At 42.2% G+C, this 21,488-nt stretch overlaps 1 protein-coding gene across 7 annotated transcripts in view; it reads right to left on the bottom strand.

Moving 5' to 3' along the window:
- Positions 1-1,652: 1,652 nt before the first annotated feature.
- USP49 (ubiquitin specific peptidase 49) overlaps positions 1,653-21,488 on the bottom strand; it is a 95,647-nt gene continuing 75,811 nt past the window's right edge. For all 7 annotated transcript variants that reach the window (XM_056557784.1, XM_056557786.1, XM_056557785.1 and 4 more), the window contains exons 5-7: positions 5,199-5,307; positions 3,428-3,630; positions 1,653-3,347 (exon numbers count right to left, since the gene is read on the bottom strand). In XM_056557784.1, the coding sequence (XP_056413759.1) occupies positions 3,127-3,347; positions 3,428-3,630; positions 5,199-5,307 (533 nt within the window). In that variant the 3' untranslated portion in view covers positions 1,653-3,126. The remainder of the gene's footprint in view (positions 3,348-3,427; positions 3,631-5,198; positions 5,308-21,488) is intronic.

The following is a 21,488-nucleotide window of genomic DNA, read 5'->3' on the forward strand; positions in this document are numbered from 1 at the left end:
AGAAAATAATTTCTTCTGTAGTATTCAGCAGCTAATACTGGAAGGATTAACTTTTTTGGCACCAGTTGATTTAAAAAAAAAAAAAAAAAAGGACCCCTTTAATCTATGTAATTTTCTGATGACTACACAATGCAGCTACAGTAATGAAATGTATGGATGCAGTTCTGAAAATGAAACAGATGGCACTGTAGGACTAATGGTGGTAAGTGCGCATTATATGGACAAACACATGGAGGAGTCCTTCTTTGAATTTGAATTAAAGTATTACTGTCATTTAAGACAACTTTTGACATGTCACGCAGACATGTAAAAAGTCAAGATCACACTGGGTCTCACTATCAACATTCACTGGAATTAACGATACAGCTGGGTAGGACTCACTCGCAGGATTCACTCCCCAGCTGCACAGAGTCCCTCTGTGAAAATCAGTCCTAAAAGTCTGTTGGTGAGCCACAGTGCTCTTCACTCCTCCGCTGGCTGGCAGGTCCGACCTCTCCGCTGCATAGACTTATGCAGAGAAAAGGTCAGATCAGCCAGCTGAGTAGTGGAGAGCGCTGCGGCTCACTAACAGACTTTATAACTTCTAATCGCAGAGGGACTCCGCGCGATCGCAACTTTTGACATGTCTGAGCAACATATTAAAAGTTGTTTTAAATGACAGTAATACTTTAAAAAGTGAACCTGCAGTTATATATAAAAACTTAAGCACTGCAATACTCAATGCTGCAATGTAGATTATAAGAAGAGACCTTCTTTCTGAGTTCTGGCAGTACAGTCACCTTGGAACCGACAGTAAAGTTTCAGCAGAAGACTGAGCACTGTCCCCTAGGCATCTGTATCCAGCAGCAAGTCTCACTGTGCTGCTTCTATTGTCATTTTATTGATAGAAGCTTTGCAGCAGAAGTAGTAACTTCCTGTTTGTGCTTTGTCTATTAGGCATATGCATCTGAGACCAAGTTTACCATTGAGCTACAGCAGTTCACAGAAATCCATAGTTTGGCTGGGTTCACACATTAAGAAAATGTACAGAATGTCTGCGCAGAACACATCTGCAGATATTCCCAGCATTTTCTCAATCCAGCGGGCACTAGGACCGCTTGGAAATGTGCCATCTCATAAATGGCAATGCATTTCCTTGTTGTCTCTGCAGAAAGAATAGACATGTCTATCCTTTCTGCGGATGCTGTAATCAGAATTTCGGCAGCAGAAACGTCTAATGTGGTAATTCTGTCATGTTAACAGTGCAGCCGAATCCCATTGGAATCAATGAGACTCTTCAGACAATCCACAAAAAATCTGCCATGTGAACATTCCTTTAGCTTTTGTCCACAATATTGCAGTCACTTAATAGTTATAGTGCTACAAAAAGCCACAGTGTAGCCCAAGTCTAAAATAACCCACTATGAAGAAGAGAACGGATTTTTGGTAACAGAAATTCCTGGAACAAATCCGATGCACATAAATCAGGCTTGAGGGTGCGTTCACATGCTAGTAACTAGCAGCGGGTTTCACGCTGAGAGTTACACTACCACTCATTTGAATGGGTCTGCGGACAGTCTGAAAATCTGACTATTGCGGACTGTCTGTGGACCCATTTAAATCAATGGTAGCATAACTCGCAGCAGGAAACTCGCTGCTAGTAATAGTGTGTGAACGTACCCAAAAAGGGGTTTTCCGGTGAAACTTTTTTTTTTCTCATATCATCTGGCTCCAGAAAGTTAAACAGATTTGTAAATTACTTCTATTAAAAAAAATCTTAATTCTACCAGTACTTATCAGCTGCTGAAGTGGAGTTGTTCTTTTCTGTCTGACAACAGTGCTCTCTGCTGACACCTGTCTGTCTCAGGAACTGTCCCGAGCAGGATAGGTTTGCTATGGGGATTTGCTGCTACTCTGGACAGTTACTGAGACAGACAGAGGTGTCAGCAGAGACAACTGGTCAGACAGAAGACAACTTCAGCAGCTGATAAGTACCGATAGGATTAAGATTTTTTTTTACCATAAGTATTTTACAAATATGTTTAAGTTTCTTGGGCCAGTTGATATGAAAATAAATAAACAAGTGTTTCACTGGAATACCCCTTTAACAGCATTTTTTTAAAGATTTTTTTGTTTAAACCCAGCAGCTCACATTAAACTATAAAGACCTGCTTAAGAGGCAAAGCCTTCACCAAAATACACTGATCTTTTTATGGTATAAACTCCTCATGCATAGCCAGATCTTATTTTATTATCCCTTTAAGGGACTACAGCACCCTAATTACATAAAGAGATTTCTTGCTTGTTGTGGTTTGCATCAAATCTGCAATGTGTAAATCTACCCTTACAGTCTGATGCTGGTGTATGCAGAATGGGTAATGGTGCTGCTGGACCTCAGAAAGGAGGAAGTATTTGAAAAATGAAAGCTTAAAATTAGTTCAGCACTGTAGATTACAAGACTGAACTGCAATTTATATAGAAGGTTACACCATTAGTTGTATTTATGTGCAAGACCCCAAACTATTACATTTTCAGTTTAGATTTTTTTTAGTGTGAGATTCTTCTTTAAATATCTTAAAGACATACTGGAGTAGAAAAAAAATTGCCTCAAAATGCCTGCATGGACCTTTTTGTTGTTGTGATTGGGGGGGGGGGGGGGGGGGAGGGGGGGGGGACCCTTTTGAAAGTCAAACACTTAGCGAAATTGAAGCTGATGGAACAGAACAATTAGGAATTGGAAAAATAAATCTCCTGCTGCAAAGCAGACAGCACTGGATATGATTTACTACTAGACACAATGTCATTAGAAGCTAGTGTAACATCTTTTGCACTGATACTGGTAAGAGGTGCCTTTTACTGATTTTTTTTTTTTTTTTTTTAAACAATGCAGAACCATGTTTAATACTGAAAATCTAGCATTAAACTAGGTCAATGAAGATTTGGAGGAAAGTACTTCCCTTACACAGATAAGTATGCTGGGTTCCTATAATGAGGGCAGATTGGTCAAGCTGCCAAGTCTTCTGATGCTACTCCGACAAGATGAATAAAAAACACAGCTAAGAATCAGTCTACAGATTTAAAAACACCCCATTGCCCAAAAATTTAAAAACAAATAAAAAGATCGGAAATGGACCGGTTCTAGTAGTATCAGGGTATAGTTATCCGCCTGCCATGCTCCTGGGGACTGGATGGAGCCTGAGGTGATAAGAGAATATCAGGAATCCCTGGATCGCTTTGTGTGTTGCTGTTTTGCACACCGTTCTGTGGATTACTCCGCTGAGTATAGAAAAGGATGTAGGCTTGTGTCCTGCACACTTCCTCAACGGAGCACATGTTCAATTTGGAATCATTGCAATGAACCCAAAATTCTGAAAGGAGAGAAAAAAAAAAAAAGTTAACAGATGCATACAATATTATGAATGGCCAATAGAAAATAAAAAGTGCTTACCACCCTCTGTGTTGTAGCAATATGCAGTATAGTGTCCGGAACCAAACCCTTTACCATGATGCATTACTACTGCTGACAGGTCATACAGATATGTCCCTGGATCAGAGGGAGACAATGAACCTCTACAGTACGGTTCCATGTTCAACACTTGGTCAAAAAACACGTGGACTCCAATTTTCTCACGGTGATTACGGCCAGACCACCTGTATATAGAGGACAATATCATTTATATCATTACTATACTATTGCAAGAATAGTTTATTGTATAAGTGATCCACTGAACTACAAACTAATGAAGCAACCCAATACACTTATGACAGAGCAAAAGAAAAAACATTTTCAAACTTTTATCTGGGAATCACTTCTAGGCATCAATACCTACATGTAGGGATGAAAACTGGAAAATTGGTTTTATATTTATATATATATATATATATATATATATATATATATATATATATATATTAGATTTATATTATATTATATTTTATATTACATATATATATTCCCCACCCCCTTTTCGGTTGTATTCTAGAATTTATCAAAACCTGTGGAAGAGTGGTGCAGTTGCCCATAACAGCTAATCAGGTTGATTCTAATATTTCTACAAAGGCTTCTGAAAAATAGAAGAAGCAATCTTACTATCTGGGCAACCACATCACACTCTACACAGGTTTTGATAAATCTCCCGTTTGTGTTTTATATTTGAGCAACCCTATAATCTCAAGGAATAACGTACACTGATAGCAAAGAAAAGGTAGGATCAAGCTCACCCAGCATAGATCCGCTGCAGCACGGACAGGTGCGGATTCACCTCGTAGCAATCAAGAACAGACAGGAGGTCCAGCGCAGCTTTTCACAGGTATGCAGCTTTATTGTGTCATACACATATCACACAGGACATACAGGAAGGTGGCGCGTTTCGGCCGGTGGCAGCCAGCCTTAGTATGACTAAGGCCAGGTGCCACCGGCCGAAACGCATCACCTTCCTGTATGTCCTGTGTGATATGTGTATGACAAAGCCGCATACCTGTGAAAAGCTGCGCTGGAGCTCCTGTCTGTTCTTGAACATACACTGATGGCCTATAAAATTTTAAAAGTTGGTGAAAGAGAATACTCAGCCAGTCATAACTGGCAGTCCTTTTTTGGTCATATTTGCAGCTATTCTCCCATCTTTGGATAGGGGATAAGAAGTCTGGTCACGGGGGACCCCCAGCAATCTCTGCGCAGCACCTGGCATTCTGTACCCTTTAGGGTACATTCCCACCTGGGGTATACGCAGTGTATTTCAGGCTGCGCAAAATCTGCAGCAGCAGCGGGAAATACGCTGCGTATCCCTTGCTCACCATACACACAAGGCTTTCCGGCGGCAGCCCTATGTGTGCGGTGAGTTTTGGAGGCAGGGCCGTATGCTGGCGTGACTGACGTACGGCTCCGCCTCCAAAACTCACTACACACATAGGGCTGCCACCGGAAAGCCTTGTGTGTATGGTGAGCGACGGATATGCAGCGTTTTTCCAGCTGCTGCTGCAGATTTTGCGCAGTGTGAAATACGCTGCGTATACGCCAGGTGGGAACATACCCTTAAAGTGTTCTCCCAACCAATGGCACTTCGCACTAGAGAATCACTTGGACTGAACTTAGCCCACAGATAATGGCGATAACATGAAACCATAGTGCTACTGTGCCTCTCTGCAGAGTAAACCAAGCATAAACTTTGATACATTCATATAGTCCTGAACATGTAAAGATTATATAAAGGCAAACTTACCTGAACCGCTTAAGGTGCAGCCGCAAGACCTGAGGTAGTCTGAATATCATTAGCTGTTTCTTGGCCTCACTCAGAACAAGGGGCTTCGGTGAGGATTTCCGTCTCCGTCCTGCAATATAAATAACTTAAAATTAATACAATATGGTACAGAATCCAGATCAAGCAAGTAATCTATGGTTATTACACTGCAATGCTCTGGACCCCAAAGCTTTTTGATGTGTTTTGGAAGCAATACTGCAGTTGCCTTTGTCTGGAATAACCCTATTCCAGACGAAGGAAACCGCAGTATTGTTTCCGAAACTTGTCGAAAAGCTTTGTGGGACCAGAGAGCCATCGTAGTGATGTCACTACTAACCGCCAGCAACACCGAGCGGCTTGTAGTTTGGATGCAGTTTGGTTGAAACGCCACCGGCCGGGGTGTTCTCCCACTAACTTTCTTGCACCGAGGATAAACATACACCAGGAAAAAGATCAGAGACCGCATCGCAGAGGAATGGAACATGTGCCGCGGATGACCACAGAACTTATAGAAGAGGAAATACAGGTACCCAGCTCTGTGTCTAGCAGTTGGAGTAAACCTGTATTAGGCATTTATAGTATGTATGTGAGAGCCTGCGTATTCACTGCAACCTATGTACTAACGCCCGCAGAGAAGTCCGTACGTACGTATTCCGTTATACCAGGCAGAATCCGCCTAGCACACCAACAGTATGTCTCACCCAATTCAATATTAGAAGCAGTGTGTATCAGTGTTATAGCACTCTACTTCTGCACGGACTTTCTATCAGGTAGAATGGATCAGATATTTTAGTAGTCACATCTAGTTTTGAAACAATTTATCACAACCATATAAATATATTTTTTTCTTATAGCCATCTATTGTGCATATAGCTTTTGTCATCTACAAAGGAGGATCCACGTCATAGCACATACAGGTATGCTGATCTAAAGTCATTCAGTTGTCATTGGTTAACACCATTACACACTTAAGCCCCAATGATAACGCATATGAATTGTTGGGCTATGCGAGTACCTTCAGCTACTAGTATTTGGCACCCAATCAAACAAACATCTATAGTATCCCAATGGAAAATCACAAGGTGCTTTAAAACTTAACTTTTACTGTTAACACTGGTAAAAACCACCCTCAAACTAAATGTGGATACCAACCAATAATAAAGAAATAACTCGGCATAAAAAAAAACCTTTCCCAGTCCACCTGGGACTATTAGTTCCACTGACCCGCTAGCCATGCTGTACAGTCTATGATATTACTAAAGTAGATCCTATAGATCCTGCTCTGGAGGTGTATGTTAACGGACAAAGACATGTAGTTCACACACTGTCCAGCAACTTTATCATCACAGAATCCAGTGAATGCATGCAATATATAATTCAGAACCCATGCAGCACTGTATTGACACAAAGAGTTGTTGATACAACACAAAAAATGAAAGAAACCCCAGTCCCTAATACCTGGCAGCTAGTGCAGCTCATGTCTGACTGCGGGGTCACTCCTATTGGTTGAAGTATCCCCACCCTAAGAATAATCCCATGAGAGCATGAGCCCTAGAGAGAAGTAAAGTCATGCGGTCTCGGTCTCAGGAGGGTGAGGGTCACACAGAGAGGAGACACTGAGATTTCCCACTCAGAAGTCAGAGCTCAGAAAGTGTGAAATTGCGGCCTTGCTGAAAAGGTTGTAACCTCTGTATTCCCCAACAGGTACTGCTGGCTTAAGGTGAGGGGCCTGTCGACTGGGGTCTCTCCAGGCCGAGACTGGGTAGCTGCTCTTTAGTTCATACAAGGGGGAGAGCGTTTACTGTAGCATAGCTGAGCCAGGTCCCATCTGCAGTTCACAACTGCATGCACTAGCTATTGTCAATAGCGCAGTAAGGAGGAGCACCTTAGATTTATGTTCTTTAGTCCTTTCCATAGATTTTAAATGGATTTAAATTGTTTCATCTTCATCAACTGGGTAGATTTTTGTCTAGAATGTCTCTGTACATTTTCTCATTCAATCTTCCTTCAATTATGGGAAGTTTGCCATTACTATTTGCAGAAAAGCAGTCCCACACCATGATTTTCCCACCTCCAAACTTTACTTCTGGTATGGTGTTTTAAGGGTGATGTGCAGAGCCATCTCTCCTCAAAAAACGTGTATAAAGGGCATCCAAACTGTTCCATTTTGCTCTCATTTGACCAAACTATATCGTCCCAATATTTCACTGGCTTTTCAAAATGTTGTGCAGCAAACTTTAAACATACTTTTTATTCAGCAATGGAGTCTTGTATGGAGTGTCTCTATACTGGCCATGGCGGAGTGTAGAGATGAGTGAATATAACTTACAGTGAATATTTGTCACAAACTTCTCGGCTCGGCAATTGATGACTTTAGCTTGCATAAAGGAGTTCAGCATTCAGGTGCTCCGGTGGGGTGGAGACTTTCTCCTAGGACTGTATCCACCTTTTCCAGCCCACCGGAGCACCTGAATGCGGAATTAATTTATGCATGCTAAAGTCAGAAACTGCCGAGCCGAGAAGTTTGTGAGGAATCAAATCACTGTAACGTCGCTCATCTCTAGTGGAGTGCATCATTTACAGTTTTCTTTGAGACAACAATACCTGTTAATTCCAATTATTTTTTGAAGCTCTCCATGAGTTGGCTCTTGGACAACTCTTTTTCCTCCGCAATCAGAAATCTTGCAAGGAGCACCTTGTCGAGGCAAATTTATGGTGAAAGGATATTCTTCACTTCCGGATTAAGGCCCCAACAGTCCTCACTGGAATATTGAGAAGCTTAGAAATACACCTATAACCAGCACCATCATTATGTTTAAACAATTAGGTTGTGAAGGTCTTAAAACAGCTCTCTGCTTTCACCCATCATGAAATGTGTCTTGTGTGACACTTTGGCAATGAGACCTTTTTGTAGGCCATCAGTTGGGACTGAACCAGCCAATATTAATTTGCACAGACAATGGGCTGGATTGCTTCTTAATTACTGATAGATTTCAGCAGTTTTCTTGGCTTTCCATGCATTTTTGCACCTCCCTTCTTTCATGTGCTCGATACTTTTTTCCTTGTCATTTCACATTATTACACATAACTTAATTTCTGAGCTTATTTGTTTTGATTTCTTTGTATGTATGGATTACTTAGATTGTTACTAACGTGTTGAAAAAGTCATGTCAATAACACATTTGAAAATATATTGAGTGAGAAAAATTGTGACGCATTCAATATTTAATTTTACCCACTGTATGTAAAGTTTGACAGTAAGTGTACACAAAGTAAAATACACGGACAGCAAAAAATCTCATTGGTCTAGCAATAAAAACGTAATGCCAGTAGATGGCTCTATGCATTGCCTCTACTGCCAACATTTTATAGACACAAAAAAGGTAAAGAACAAATTGCGAAGCCAAAAATTTACCAGAAGATAGCCAGCAGTTAAAAGAGAAATTCAACATGGAACAACGGTCACTCGATACATGTGATGTCATATGCCTTGTGACGTCATTACAAATGTCACTGTTTTTATGTATTAACCTTACAACACTATCCTTAGAATAGACACAGAACTGTATTTTCAGTAGCAACTGTGTCTGGTGTTACAGTTGAGGCCTATACACTTGAATGAGATACAGCTGGAATGAAATGCAACAACAGACAGCTGCTACTAGAGATGAGAACTTGCAGGAAAAGTTCGTGACGAATCGAATTTACTGTATTTCCTGCTGACTTTTCCTGCATAAATGAGTTCAGCTTTCCGGTGCTCCCGTGGGCTGGAAAAGGTGGATACAGTCCTAGTAGACTCTTTCCTAGGACTGTATCCACCTTTTCCAGCCCACTGGAGCACCGGAAAGCTGTACTAATTTATGCAGGAAAAGTCAGCAACCGCCGAGCTGAGAAGTTCGCTCATCTCTAGCTGCTACTAAAAAGTACAGAACTTTGCCTGGTAAACACCAAAGTTGGGCATCTTAAGACTCTAGTAATAGAAGGTGGTAAAAGGGTTGTATTACTGGAAATGGGAAATTACTGCCTGTTTCACTTTTTGTAAAAAGTTCACAGGGAATGGTAATGATGAGGCAAAAGTCTACTCCAATAAACCTATAGGAGTATGATCAGTCAGATCTGAAACCTGACTGCTTAAGGAAAAAAGAAAACTTAATGGGAGAGATTTATCAAAACCTATCCAGAGGAAATGTTGCTGAGTTGCCCATAGCAACCAGAGCGCTTCTTTTTAATTTTATATATATATATATATATATATCTCTATCCTCTGAAAAATGAAAGAAGTTATCTGACTGGTTGCTATGGGCAACTCAGCAATATTTCCTCTGGACAGGCTTTGATTAATCTCCCCAATGTGTGTATGTTCCAGCATCACGTCCAAATGGATAAAGATATTAACCCCTTAAGGACCAAGCTCATATTCATCTTAAGGACCGGAGCATTTTTTGCACATCTGACAACTGTCCTTTTAAGCATTAATAACTCTGGGATGCTTTTACTTTCTGATTCAGAGATAGTTTTTTTTCGTGACAAATTCTACTTCATGTAAGTGGTAAATTTTTGTCGATACTTGCATCATTCCCTGGTGAAAAATTAAAAAATTTTATGAAAAAATTGAAAATTTAGCATTTTTCTAACTTTGAAGCTCTCTGCTTGTAAGGAAAATTCCACATAAATGATATATGGATTCGCATATACAATATGTCTACATCATAAAGTTGACCTGTTTTTACTTTTGGAAGACACCAGAGGGCTTCAAAGTTCAGCAGCAATTTTCCAATTTTTCACAACATTTTCAAAATCTGAATTTTTCAGGGACCAGTTCAGTTTTGAATTGGATTTGAAGGGCCTTCATATTAGAAATACCCCACAAATGACCCCATTATAAAAACTGCACCCCCCAAAGTATTCAAAATGACATTCCGAAAGTGTGTTAACCCTTTAGGTGTTTCAAAGGAATAGCAGCAAAGTGAAGGAGAAAATTCAAAATCTTCATTTTTTTTACACTGGCATGTTTTTGTAGACCCAGTTTTTGAATTTTTTCAAGGGGTAATAAGAGAAATTGGGTTACAAATTTTGGGGGGGATTTTCTCCTGAGTAAGGAAATACCTCATAAGGATGTCAAGTGTTCAGCGGGCACAGTAGAGGGCTCAGAAGGGAAGGAGCAACAATGGGATTTTTTAAAGTCAATTTTGCTGAAATTGTTTTTTGGGGGGCGTTTTTTGTTTTTATGAGGGGCGGTGCATCATCGGCAAGGTAATTGCCGAACGTCCAAAATTGTGAATATCGGCCAAACCGATAATCGGTGGATCCCTAAAAAGTATGGGGCAACACCAGCATGTTAGAGTGTAAAAAAAAAATTTCTTTTACACTAACAGGCTGGTGTAGCCCCCAACATTTCCTTTGCATAAGGGGTAAAAGGAGGAAAAGCCCCCCAAAATTTGTAGTGCAATTTCTCCCGAGTACGGAAATACCCCATGTGTGACCCTAAACTGTTTTCTTGAAATACGACAGAGCTCCAAAGTGAGAGAGCGCCATGCCTATTTGAGGACTAAGTTAGGGATTGCATAGGGGTGGACATAAGGGTATTCTATGCCAGTGATTCCCAATCAGGGTGCCTCCAGCTGTTGCTAAACTCCCAGCATGCCTTGACAGTCAGTAGCGGTTTCTCATTTTTATTGGGGGGGGGGGGGGGGGTATAGTGTTATGGGGTGTATATGTAGTGTTTTACCCTTTATTATGTGGTAGTGTAGTGTAGTGTAGTGTTTTTAGGGTGCATTCACACTGGCGGTTTACGGTGAGTTTCCTGCTAGGAGTTTGTGCTGTGGCGAAAAGTTTGCCGCAGCTCAAACTTGAAGCATGAAAATCACTGTAAACCCACCCGTGTGAATGTACCCTGTACATTCACCATGGGGGGGGGCGCAAACCTCCAGCTGTTTCAAAACTACAACTCCCAGCATGTACTGACAGACCGTGCATGCTGGGAGTTGTACTTTTGCAACAGCTAGAGGCACATTGGTTGGAAAACCTCCAGTTAGGTTCTGTTACCTAACTCCGTATTTTCCAACTAGTGTGCCTCCAGCTGTTGCATAACTAAAACTCCTAGCATGTACTGATCGCCAAAGGGCATGCTGGGAGATGTAGTTATGCAACAGCTGGAGGTAAACAACTACAACTCCCAGCATGCCGAGACAGCTGTTTGGGCATGCTGGGATTTGCAGTTTTGCAACATCTGGTGGGCTACAGTTTAGAGTCCACTGCACAGTGATCTCCAAACTGTGACCCTACAGCTGTTGCAAAACTACAAATCCCAGCATGCCCAAACAGCTGTCTGGGCATGCTGGGATTTGTAGTTTTGCAACAGCTGTAGGGTCACAGTTTAGAAACTGTAGCCCTCCAGATGTTGCTAGGCAACTCATCGGCTTCCGTAGGATCCAGGGAGCCGCATCGCAGTCCATCACCACTGCCGCCGATGGGTAAGTGGACTTCGGCGCTGCTCCCAGCCTGTTTCCCCGTTCTGCCCAGCCTATTGTGGGTGGGCAGAACGGGGAAACCGAAAGTCACTTCTAGACGACCAATAGCAGGGATAGAGAGGGGTGGCACCCCTCACCAGAGACCCGTATGACCCGGAATAGCCGCAAATCGCTGCTGTGAATTCACCAGCAATCTCAGGATCCCCCTGGGCATTTGCACGGGGTGCCTGCTGATAGATAACAGCAGTCACCCAGGTCCGGTCCCCATCGAAATTCTCCTTTAACCCCTTCAAGCAAAACGACGGGTATACCCGTCAGCTGATGCAGAGCCTTCGCGCATAGCGACGGGTATACCAGTCATTCACATATTCGCCGCTGCTGCTGCATCCCGCAGCTTGCACTTTTCACCTCCGGTTGTCTCCGGCTGGTGAGAAGTTCTGCCTAATGACCAGGGACTAATCAGAGGTGGTCCTGGTCCAGGATCATTGTGATTGGTCCGGGAAGGGACCTATCACAATGTATCCAAGATCTGACACAGTAACTCCCGCTCCGATGCTTTCACTTCTGTGACAGTAGCGATCGGAGCAGGAGTTACTGTTACTACAGCTACTAGAGCTATCTACAGTTAAAACAGCCTTACTGTACCCGTTCTAGGCCCCTCTGTCCTCCCTGGACGCCGGCGATCAGCCGCTGCCGGCAAAAATAAATCTGTGTCAGTCTGTGTCAGCCACTGATAACAGTGACTGGTGAAAAAGTGTAAAAAAAAAAAAAAAAAAAAAAAAAAAAGGTAATGCCAAGTAGTACCCATCTATAGGCACCCTCTGTTCTGCCCCTGCTGCTGCCTCCTTCTGTTCTGTCCCTGTGCTGCGATCCAGCAGCCATAAAGAATAAATCAGTGCAAGTCACTCAGAAGTCACATCAGAAAGAAGAAATCACATCATTTCAGTGGTGCCTGCAATAAAATAAAAAATTTTGTGCCCAGCAGTGCCCCTTACCCTTTGTAGGCATCCATCCCTGCTCTTTCATAATCTGTTTGCTGGCGGTGGCTAAATCAGTGCAAGTCACTGAATATAACAGTGAATGAAGCTAGAAAAAGCAGGTGCCTGAAAAAATTATTGTTTTACTGTGCCCAGCAGTGCCCTGTAAAGTTGCTTCATATACCACTTGTCGCACACCATCTCAAATACCTCCGCTCCACCGTTTTTTCCCTGAATTGAGTGGCAGTTTCCCACCGTTAGTTCCCAGTGGTAAAGTTTGTCATTTTATTTTTTTTCCAGAAAAAAAAAAAAGAAAAAAAAGAAAAAAGAAAAAAAAACAGAAGAAAAAACACAAATAACAAAAAATTGTCATTTTTCTAATGATTTGTTAATTGCCACAGTTTGTTCCCAGTGGTACAGTTAGTAAATTTTAGTTTATTTTTTCCATCAAAAAAAATCTATAAAAAAATAAAAATAATAAATAAAAAATTCTAAAACAGTTACCGTTATTTGAGTGACAGTTTGCCACTGTTCGTACCCAGTGGTGGTATGGTTTGCCATTTTAGTATTTTTTTTCACAAAAAATAAATAAAAATAAAAAAAGTCAAGCCGTCAGACTTTCAGCGTTGAGGGGCATATGCCTTCCTGGCATCAGATTCATCTGAACTATTATATTTGCCCTCTTCGTCTGCCTCCTTCTCCTCCACTGAGTCTGATGAGGAACCGCCTTGCAGGAGTCCTAGATATAGTGCTGAGCCAGGTCCTAGTGTCACCACGGAACTAGGTACTAGTACCAACTCAGAGTGGGCTCCGGCTTCTAATTTTTCACCCCAGGTACCTGACTTTGTGGCCACTCCAGGCATTCACATAAATACAGCGGGGTTCAATGAAGCAGATTTTTTCCAAATTTTCTTTACAGAAGAATTGGTTGGGATGATAGTGGAGGAGACTAGTCGCTATGGGGATCAATTCATAGCAGCCCACCCACAGGCATACAACGCCAGGCCTTATCATTGCACGCCCACTAATTCACAAGAAATGAAAAAAATTTTGCCCTCTGTCTAAACATGGGCCTCATAAAAAAAAAAAAAAAAAAAAAAAAAAACACGACAATACGGTCATATTGGAGTAAGGACATGCTCTACCATACTCTTGGTATGGTACCATTATACCGTACAATCATGAAGAGGCCTCAGTTTGAAGCCATCCTAAAATGTTTACATTATGCAAATAATGCAAATTGCCCCCCTCCCAGTGATCCCAATTTCGACCGTTTATATAAAATTCGGCCTCTTAACAGCCATCTAAATAAAAGGTTTTCAGAGGTATACACCCCCCAAAAACAGATAGCTGTGGACGAGTCCCTTCATTTCAAGGGCAGACTGCAATTTCGGCAATACCTGCCCAACAAACGAGCCAGGTATGGCATAAAATTATATAAGTTATGCGAGAGCGCCACGGGCTATACCCACATTTTTAGGGTATACCAAGGAAAAGACTCCAAACTTGAACCTCCCGAGTGTCACCCTGTGCGCAAAACAGCAGGTAAAATAGTTTGGGACCTAGTCCACCCCCTACTAAATAAAAGGTACAATATATACAAGCGTCCCTTTACTAGAATGCCTATTTGCTAAGGGTACTGTGGCCTGTGGAACTATTAGAAGAAATCAGAGGGATCTCCCAAAAATGTTCGTACGGCAAAAACAGAAGGGGGAGAGCCGAGCGGTTTGTTAGGACCGCATGACAGTGTGACGTCCTTGTACTAAGCAGCATTCACTCGGACAGATCCACCCGTCCCAGTCCGTGGTACCACAGAGCGAGCCCCTAAGCCTGTGCGTATGCAGGACTATAACAAGTTCACGGGAGGGTTGGATCTGTCTGGTCAAGTTTTGCTGCCGTACACTGCCCTTCGAAAAACTAGGGCGTATTATAAAAAATCACCATGTATAATGACTTCCTTTACTGGCATGCAGGCAATGGTGGGACATTCCTGCAATTCCAAGAAAAAGTAATAAAGAACTTTCTGTTCGGGAATCAAGAAGGGGAGGGGAGCAGAGCCACAGGAGCAGAGAGTAGGATTGTACCAGGGCAGCATTTTCCCGGAATTGTTCCCCGTACAGAGTCCGGAAGAAGGCCACCAAAAAGGTGTAGCGAGTGCTCCAAGCGCGGTGTCAAAAGAAACCGTATACCACTGTGAAACATGCCCCCATAAACCCGGTCTATGCATGCAAGAATGCTTCAAAATCTACCATACATCTCTTGATGTTTTAAATTGTCCCCTTGAATTACTTGCACTTTTGACACCCCCAAAACCCCCCTTGTAATTACATTTCAAAAATTCAAATTGGCAAACCCCCCCCCCCCCCCCCAAAAAAAAAAAAAAAAAAAAAAATCTCATTATACCCCTAGATGAATACCTTGGCCAGTGCAGTCTAAGACCTGTAGTGCGCCAGCAGAGCCCTTTTCGCCCCATATGGGGTGTTTTCTGAATCGGGAGAAATTGGGCTTCAATTTTGAGGTGTATTTTCTGCTTTAACTCTTTCAAAAAATGTAAAATTTTTGGGAAACCAAGCATTTTAGGTAAATTTTTTTTTTGTTTTTTTACATATGCAAAAGTCGTGAACCTTAATACTCCACAGGGGTTTCACTTTACCCCTTGTTACGTTCCCCAAGGGGTCTAGTTTCCAAAATGTGATGCCAAGTGTTTTTTTTTTTTTGCTGTTCTGGCACCATAGTGGCTTGATAAATGCGGCATGCCCCCAGAGCATAATTTTCTTCCAAAAAGCCAAAATGTGACTCCTCTTCTGAGACCTGTAGTGCGCCAGCAGAGCACTTTTCACCCCCATATGGGGTGTTTTCTGAATCGGGAGAAATTGGGCTTCAAATTTTGGGGGGTATTTTCTGCTTTAACCTGCTTTCTGCTTTGTAAAAATGTTAAATTTTTGGGAAACCAAGCGTTTTAGGTAAATTATTTATTTTATTTTTTTACATATGCAAACGTAGTGAAACCCCTGTGGGGTATTAAGGTTCACTTTACCCCTTGTTACATTCCCCAAGGGGTCTAGTTTCCAAAATGATATGCCATGTGTTTTTTTTTGCTGTCCTGGCACCATAGGGGCTTCCTAAATGCGGTATGCCCCCAGAGCAAAATTTGCTTCCAAAAAGCCAAATGTGACTACTGTATATACTGGAGTATAAGCCGAGATTTTCAGCACGATTTTTCGTGCTGAAAACAACCCCCTCGGCTTATACTCGAGTGAACTCTCCACCCGCAGTGGTCTTCAAACTGCGGACCTCCAGAGGTTTCAAAACTACAACTCCCAGCAAGCCCGGGCAGCCATCGGCTGTCCGGGCTTGCTGGGAGTTGTAGTTTTGAAACCTCTGGAGGTCCGCAGGTTGAAGACCACTGCGGCCTTCGACATCATCCAGCCCCCTCTCACCCCCTTTAGTTCTGTACAGTACTCGCTCCGCTCTGCGCTGGTCCGGTGCTGCAGGACTGTCCAGTGGGGAGGTCGTCCGGTGGGATAGTGGTTCCGGGCTGCTATCTTCACCGGGGAGGCCTCTTCTAAGCGCTTCGGGCCCGGCCCCAGAATAGTCACGTTGCCCTGACGACGACGCAGAGGTACGTTCATTACCAACGTACTTCTGCGTCATCGTCAAGGCAACGCCTCTATTCTGGGCCCGAAGCGCGGAGAAGAGGCGCCCCCGGTGAAGATAGCAGCCCGGAACCACTATCCCACCGGTCGACAGTCCTGCAGCACCGGACAGTCCTGCAGCACCGGACCAGCACCGAGCAGAGGCGAGTACTGTACAGAACTTAAGGGGGTGAGAGGGGGCTGGATGATGTCGAAGGCCGCAGTGGTCTTCAACCTGTGGACCTCCAGAGGTTTCAAAACTACAACTCCCAGCAAGCCGGGACAGCTGATGGCTAGCCGGGCTTGCTGGGAGTTGTAGTTTTGAAACCTCTGGAGGTCCGCAGGTTGAAGACCACTGAGGGCGGATGACGACAAGAGGATGATGAAAGGGGGGGGGGTGTGGGATGATGACAAGGGGATGATGAAGGGGGGTGGGGATTATGACAAGGGGATGATGAAGGGGGGGTGTGGGATGATGACAAGGGGATGATGAGAGGTGATGATGATGAGGGTCTGGATGATGACAGGGTGATGATGATGAGGATGTTAATGACGGGGGTCTGGATGATGACAGGGGGGGATGATGTATTTCCCACCTAAGGCTTATACTCGAGTCAATAATTTTTCCTGGGATTTTGGGGCAAAATCAGGGGCCTCGGCTTATACTCGGGTCGGCTTATACTCGAGTATATACGGTACTCCTCTTCTGAGACCTGTAGTGCGCAACCATAGCACTTTTCACCCCCATATGGGGTGTTTTCTGAATCAGGAGAAATTGGGCTTCAAATTTTGGGGGGTATTTTCTGCTATTACCCTTTTTTCTAAATGTAAAAATTTTGGGAGAACAAGCCTTTTAGGCAAATTTTTTTTAATTTTTTTTACATTTGCAAAAGTCATGAAACACCTGTGGGGTATTAAGGCTCACTTTAACCCATGTTACATTCCCCGAGGGGTCTAGTTTCCAAAATGGTATGCCATGTTTTTTTTCCCGCTGTTTTGACACCCTAGGGGCTTCCTAAATGTGACATGCCCCCCAAAAACCATTTCAGAAAAATGTTCTCTCCAAAACCCCCTTGTCGCTCCATCCCTTCTGCGCCCGCCGAACAATTAACATAGACATATGAGGTATGTGCTTACTCGAGAGAAATTGGGCTACAAATACAAGTAAAAATTTTCTCCTTTTACCACTTGCAAAAATTCAAAAATTGGGTCTACAAGAACATGCGAGTGTAAAAAAATTAAGATTTTGAATTTTCTCCTTCACTTTGCTGCTATTCCTGTGAAACACCTAAAGGGTTAAAACACTGACCGAATGTCATTTTAAATACTTTGGGGGGGTGCAGTTTTTATAATGGGGTCATTTATCGGGTATTTCAAATATGAAGACCCTTCAAATCCACTTCAAAACTGAACTGGTCCCTGAAAAATATAGAGTTTGAAAATTTTGTGAAAAATTGGAAAATTGCTGCTGAACTTTGAAGCCCTCTGATGTCTTCCAAAAGTAAAAAACATGTCAACTTTATGATGCAAACATAAAGTAGACATATTGTATATGTTAACAAAAAAAAAAGTAATTTTAATATCCCTTTTCCTTACAAGCAGAGTGCTTCAAAGTTAGAAAAATTCTAAATTTTCTTTTTTTTTTTTCAATCAAATTTTGGGATTTTTCACCAAGAAAGGATAAAAGTTACCACAAAATGTTACCGCTATGTTAAAGTAGAATATGTCACGAAAAAAATCATCTCGGAATCAGAATGATAAGTAAAAGCATTCCAGAGTTATTAATGTTTAAAGTGACAGTGGTCAGATTTGCAAAAAAGGCCTGCGTCCTTAAGGTGAAAATGAGCTGTGTCCTTAAGAGGTTAAAGAGTAGCTATCCCTAACCTAAATTTCGCTGATCCCCCTCCGCATCTGTCCCTGACAATAACTACATGTATCCCTGTATTTATTTTTGTCAGAATCCCCATAAAAATACCTTTTGTAGATAAGCTTCGGTAGCTCAGAGTTGAGCTCTCTGCGGACGGCAGGAAGTGGGCGGTCCCGGCAGGCGCTACGTCATCTGAAGCCTGAATGGGGCTCGCTGCCGCCCGTCTCCTCTCGCTCCTGCAGCTCGCGCAACAATGAATGAGGAGAGGGAGATGCAGGGGGATGCAAAATTTAAATATCTCCACCCCCCCTGCATCTCCCTCTCCTTATTCATGTGAACGCACATTCCGGACCACGCTGTGCCACGCTGCCCGGCCAGCGTTGGTCCGAATGTGATCAACGTAAGGGGAAGGGGGGGGAAGGGCGAGTAATCCTGAGCCATATAGGGAGACACCTAGTGGCCAGGTTTACTAATGTGAAAAAAAAATTTAAAACTGGAATATATTTTATTACAAAAAAAAAAATCATAACATTTTTCTTTTTAAATAAAGTTTTTAATACATTTTTTTTTTTTTTGTTATGAGAGTACCCATTTAAGTACCAGGGAGCAAGTGATTTAACCCTTACTCACCCCCATTTGCCAGGGTCAGGGTTTTTGTTTAAAGTCCCATGGGACTTCCAAACGGCTGGAGATATTTTGATAATACTTGGTCACATGTTACTTATATGTCCACTAAAAATATAGGATAGTTAAATTAACACTTAAAGTGTACCTTTCATCAAAAAAACTTTTGATATGCTATAGATTAATGTATGCAGAATAACTTTCCAATAAGCATGTTATTAAAAAATATGCTTCTTTCTATTTAATTTTCCACTTTGAAAAAATGACCACTAGGGGTCTCCCTACCAGTCCTTTTTTATAGATTTCAGACTCAAGCTGTCCTAAATCTCAGACTGCAGCCGGGACACAGACAAACTCAGCACTCCTCCCTGCCAGGGAGTGAGTCTGTATCCCTGCTGCAGTCTGAGATATTAGGACTCCAGCATGAGTCTGAAATCTATATATTAAAAAAAAAAAAAAAAAAAAAAGGACTGGTAGGGAGAACCCTAGTGGTCATTTATTCAAAGTGGAAAATTAAATAGAAAGAAGCATATTTTTTTAATAATATGCTATTGGAAAGTTATCATGCATACATTAATCTTTAATATATCAAAAGTTTTTTTTTGAAGAAAGGTACCCTTTAACTACCCCCATTGATGAGGGTCGGGGGGGGGTTGTTTAAAGTCCAAGGCAAATCTATGGGAAATGTATGTTCCAGCATAACTTCTGTACAGCAGGATATATTTCAATAATACCTGGTACACAAATTACTTATATGTCAAATAAAAATATATATTCTAGTTAAATTAACCCTTACCTACACCCTTCTATAAAAGATGTGTTTTATTTTTCAGTCCCATGCAAGTATATGGGACTTCCAGTACCTTTTCTCCCCAAGATCCGCTCTGCATCTCCTGGTGAATGTATCAGTCCGGCTTGCAAGCCACACCCCATCTCACAAAGACACGTCATGTGTTTAAGCCCCACCCCTTTTATTATCTACCTTTTTGTGCATTGGTCTGGCTTGCAAATCACTCCCAGTCCCACAAAGCCCCTTCTATTTTCAGCGTACAATATCTTCATTACAAGTCAGTCCCACCCGAGGCCGGGACAGGACAACAATATATGGAGGATGAGATGAAGTCAAAAGCTTCCTCCTTTGTTGATTCTCCCCCCCCCCAAAAGGATTAGGAAAAAAAAAAAAAAACGGCCAATGCCGGGTACTCAGCTGGTAAAATCATGAAACTAAAGCAAGGTATGGAACAATCATCCTGGGATTCTTAACGGCAATCAAGCAATCAAGTCCAAGTGATTCAAAAAGGACAAAATTATAGAACTGTCAACATTTTTTTAAGATAAATTGAATGGCAAAGTTAATTATGGGAAGAAATACTCAACAACGGCACCTTAGGGTGCCTTCACAGTGCGCAATGTCTGCTCAGAGAAATTGTAGGTGAACATTCAATACAACAAACTCAGTTGGCACTAGGAATGCTCGAACATTCGCCATCACCATTGATCGCAATGTATATCAGAGTGGATTCCGCCAAAAGAATGTGTTTATTTTTTCAGAAGTATGACAAAATCAAACCTATATAAGTAGGGTATCATTTTAACCGTATGGACCTACAGAAGATAAGGTGTATTTTTTACCGAAAAATGCACTGTGTAGAAACGGAAGCCCCCAAAAGATTTTTTTTTTCCGTTTCGCCGTGGATTTTTTGGTTAAATGATTAATATCACTGCAAACTAGAATTGGTGGCACAAAAAAATAAGCCATCATATGGAAATTTTATGAGCAAAATTGAAAGAGTTATGATTTTTAGAAGGCAATGAAGAAAAAAAATGAAAATTCAAAAACGGAAAAACGTAGAGTCCTTAAGGTGTTAACACCTTCCCTAATAAAATTAAGAATCACAACCCCTTTGCCCCATTTAAAGAAAAAGTGTAAATAAAAATAAACATATGTGGTATCACCATGTGCGGAAATGTCCAAACTATAAAAAAAAGGAGATTTTTAACACTTACCGTAAAATCTCTCTCGAAGGATCCATTGGGGGACACAGACAGTGGGTGTATCTTGCTGTCTCTAGGAGGTGTGACACTATGGTGATAAAAAGAGCCAGCTCCTCCCAGCAGGATACACCAGTCTTCAGGCTCTGAGCTCGTCAGTTTAAGTTCCAGAGCAATAGGAGGAGACCAATAGGTCAAGGAAAAACCCAAAACTGTCCGAGAACCAGAAGAAAAAACATAACTGAACACACCCTCGGACAGAGAACCAAAGAAAAAAAAAAAAAAAAAGGGCGGGAGCTGTGTCCCCCAATGGATCCTTTGAGAAAGATTATACGGTAAGTGTTAAAAAAGTCTCCTTTTCTCTATCGGCTCTGTCAGGCCCAAGGCCGCCGGACACTACAGGAAGGAAGGATGGCCTGGACCACCCCGACAGGTAGGGGGAGAGAAGCGGGTGGTGGCGGCGGCGGCCTATGGCACCGCAAAAGCCACTGCAATGCGTTGATTTAAAGCGCCCACTTTAAATCAATGATGTGCAGCGGTGTCGCGGGGGGATAAATTGCCGATAACTTATACCGGAATATCGGTATAAGTTATCGGCTAGCGGCCCTAACCTCCACCGTTTATCGGTATCGGCCCTAAAAAAACGATATCGGTCGATCCCTATTTAAATCAGTACATGTATGTGGTGATGTGGGGTAGTCATCCTT

The sequence above is a fragment of the Hyla sarda genome, chromosome 2 (assembly GCF_029499605.1).
Source record: "Hyla sarda isolate aHylSar1 chromosome 2, aHylSar1.hap1, whole genome shotgun sequence".
Taxonomy (NCBI): Eukaryota; Metazoa; Chordata; class Amphibia; order Anura; family Hylidae; genus Hyla; species Hyla sarda.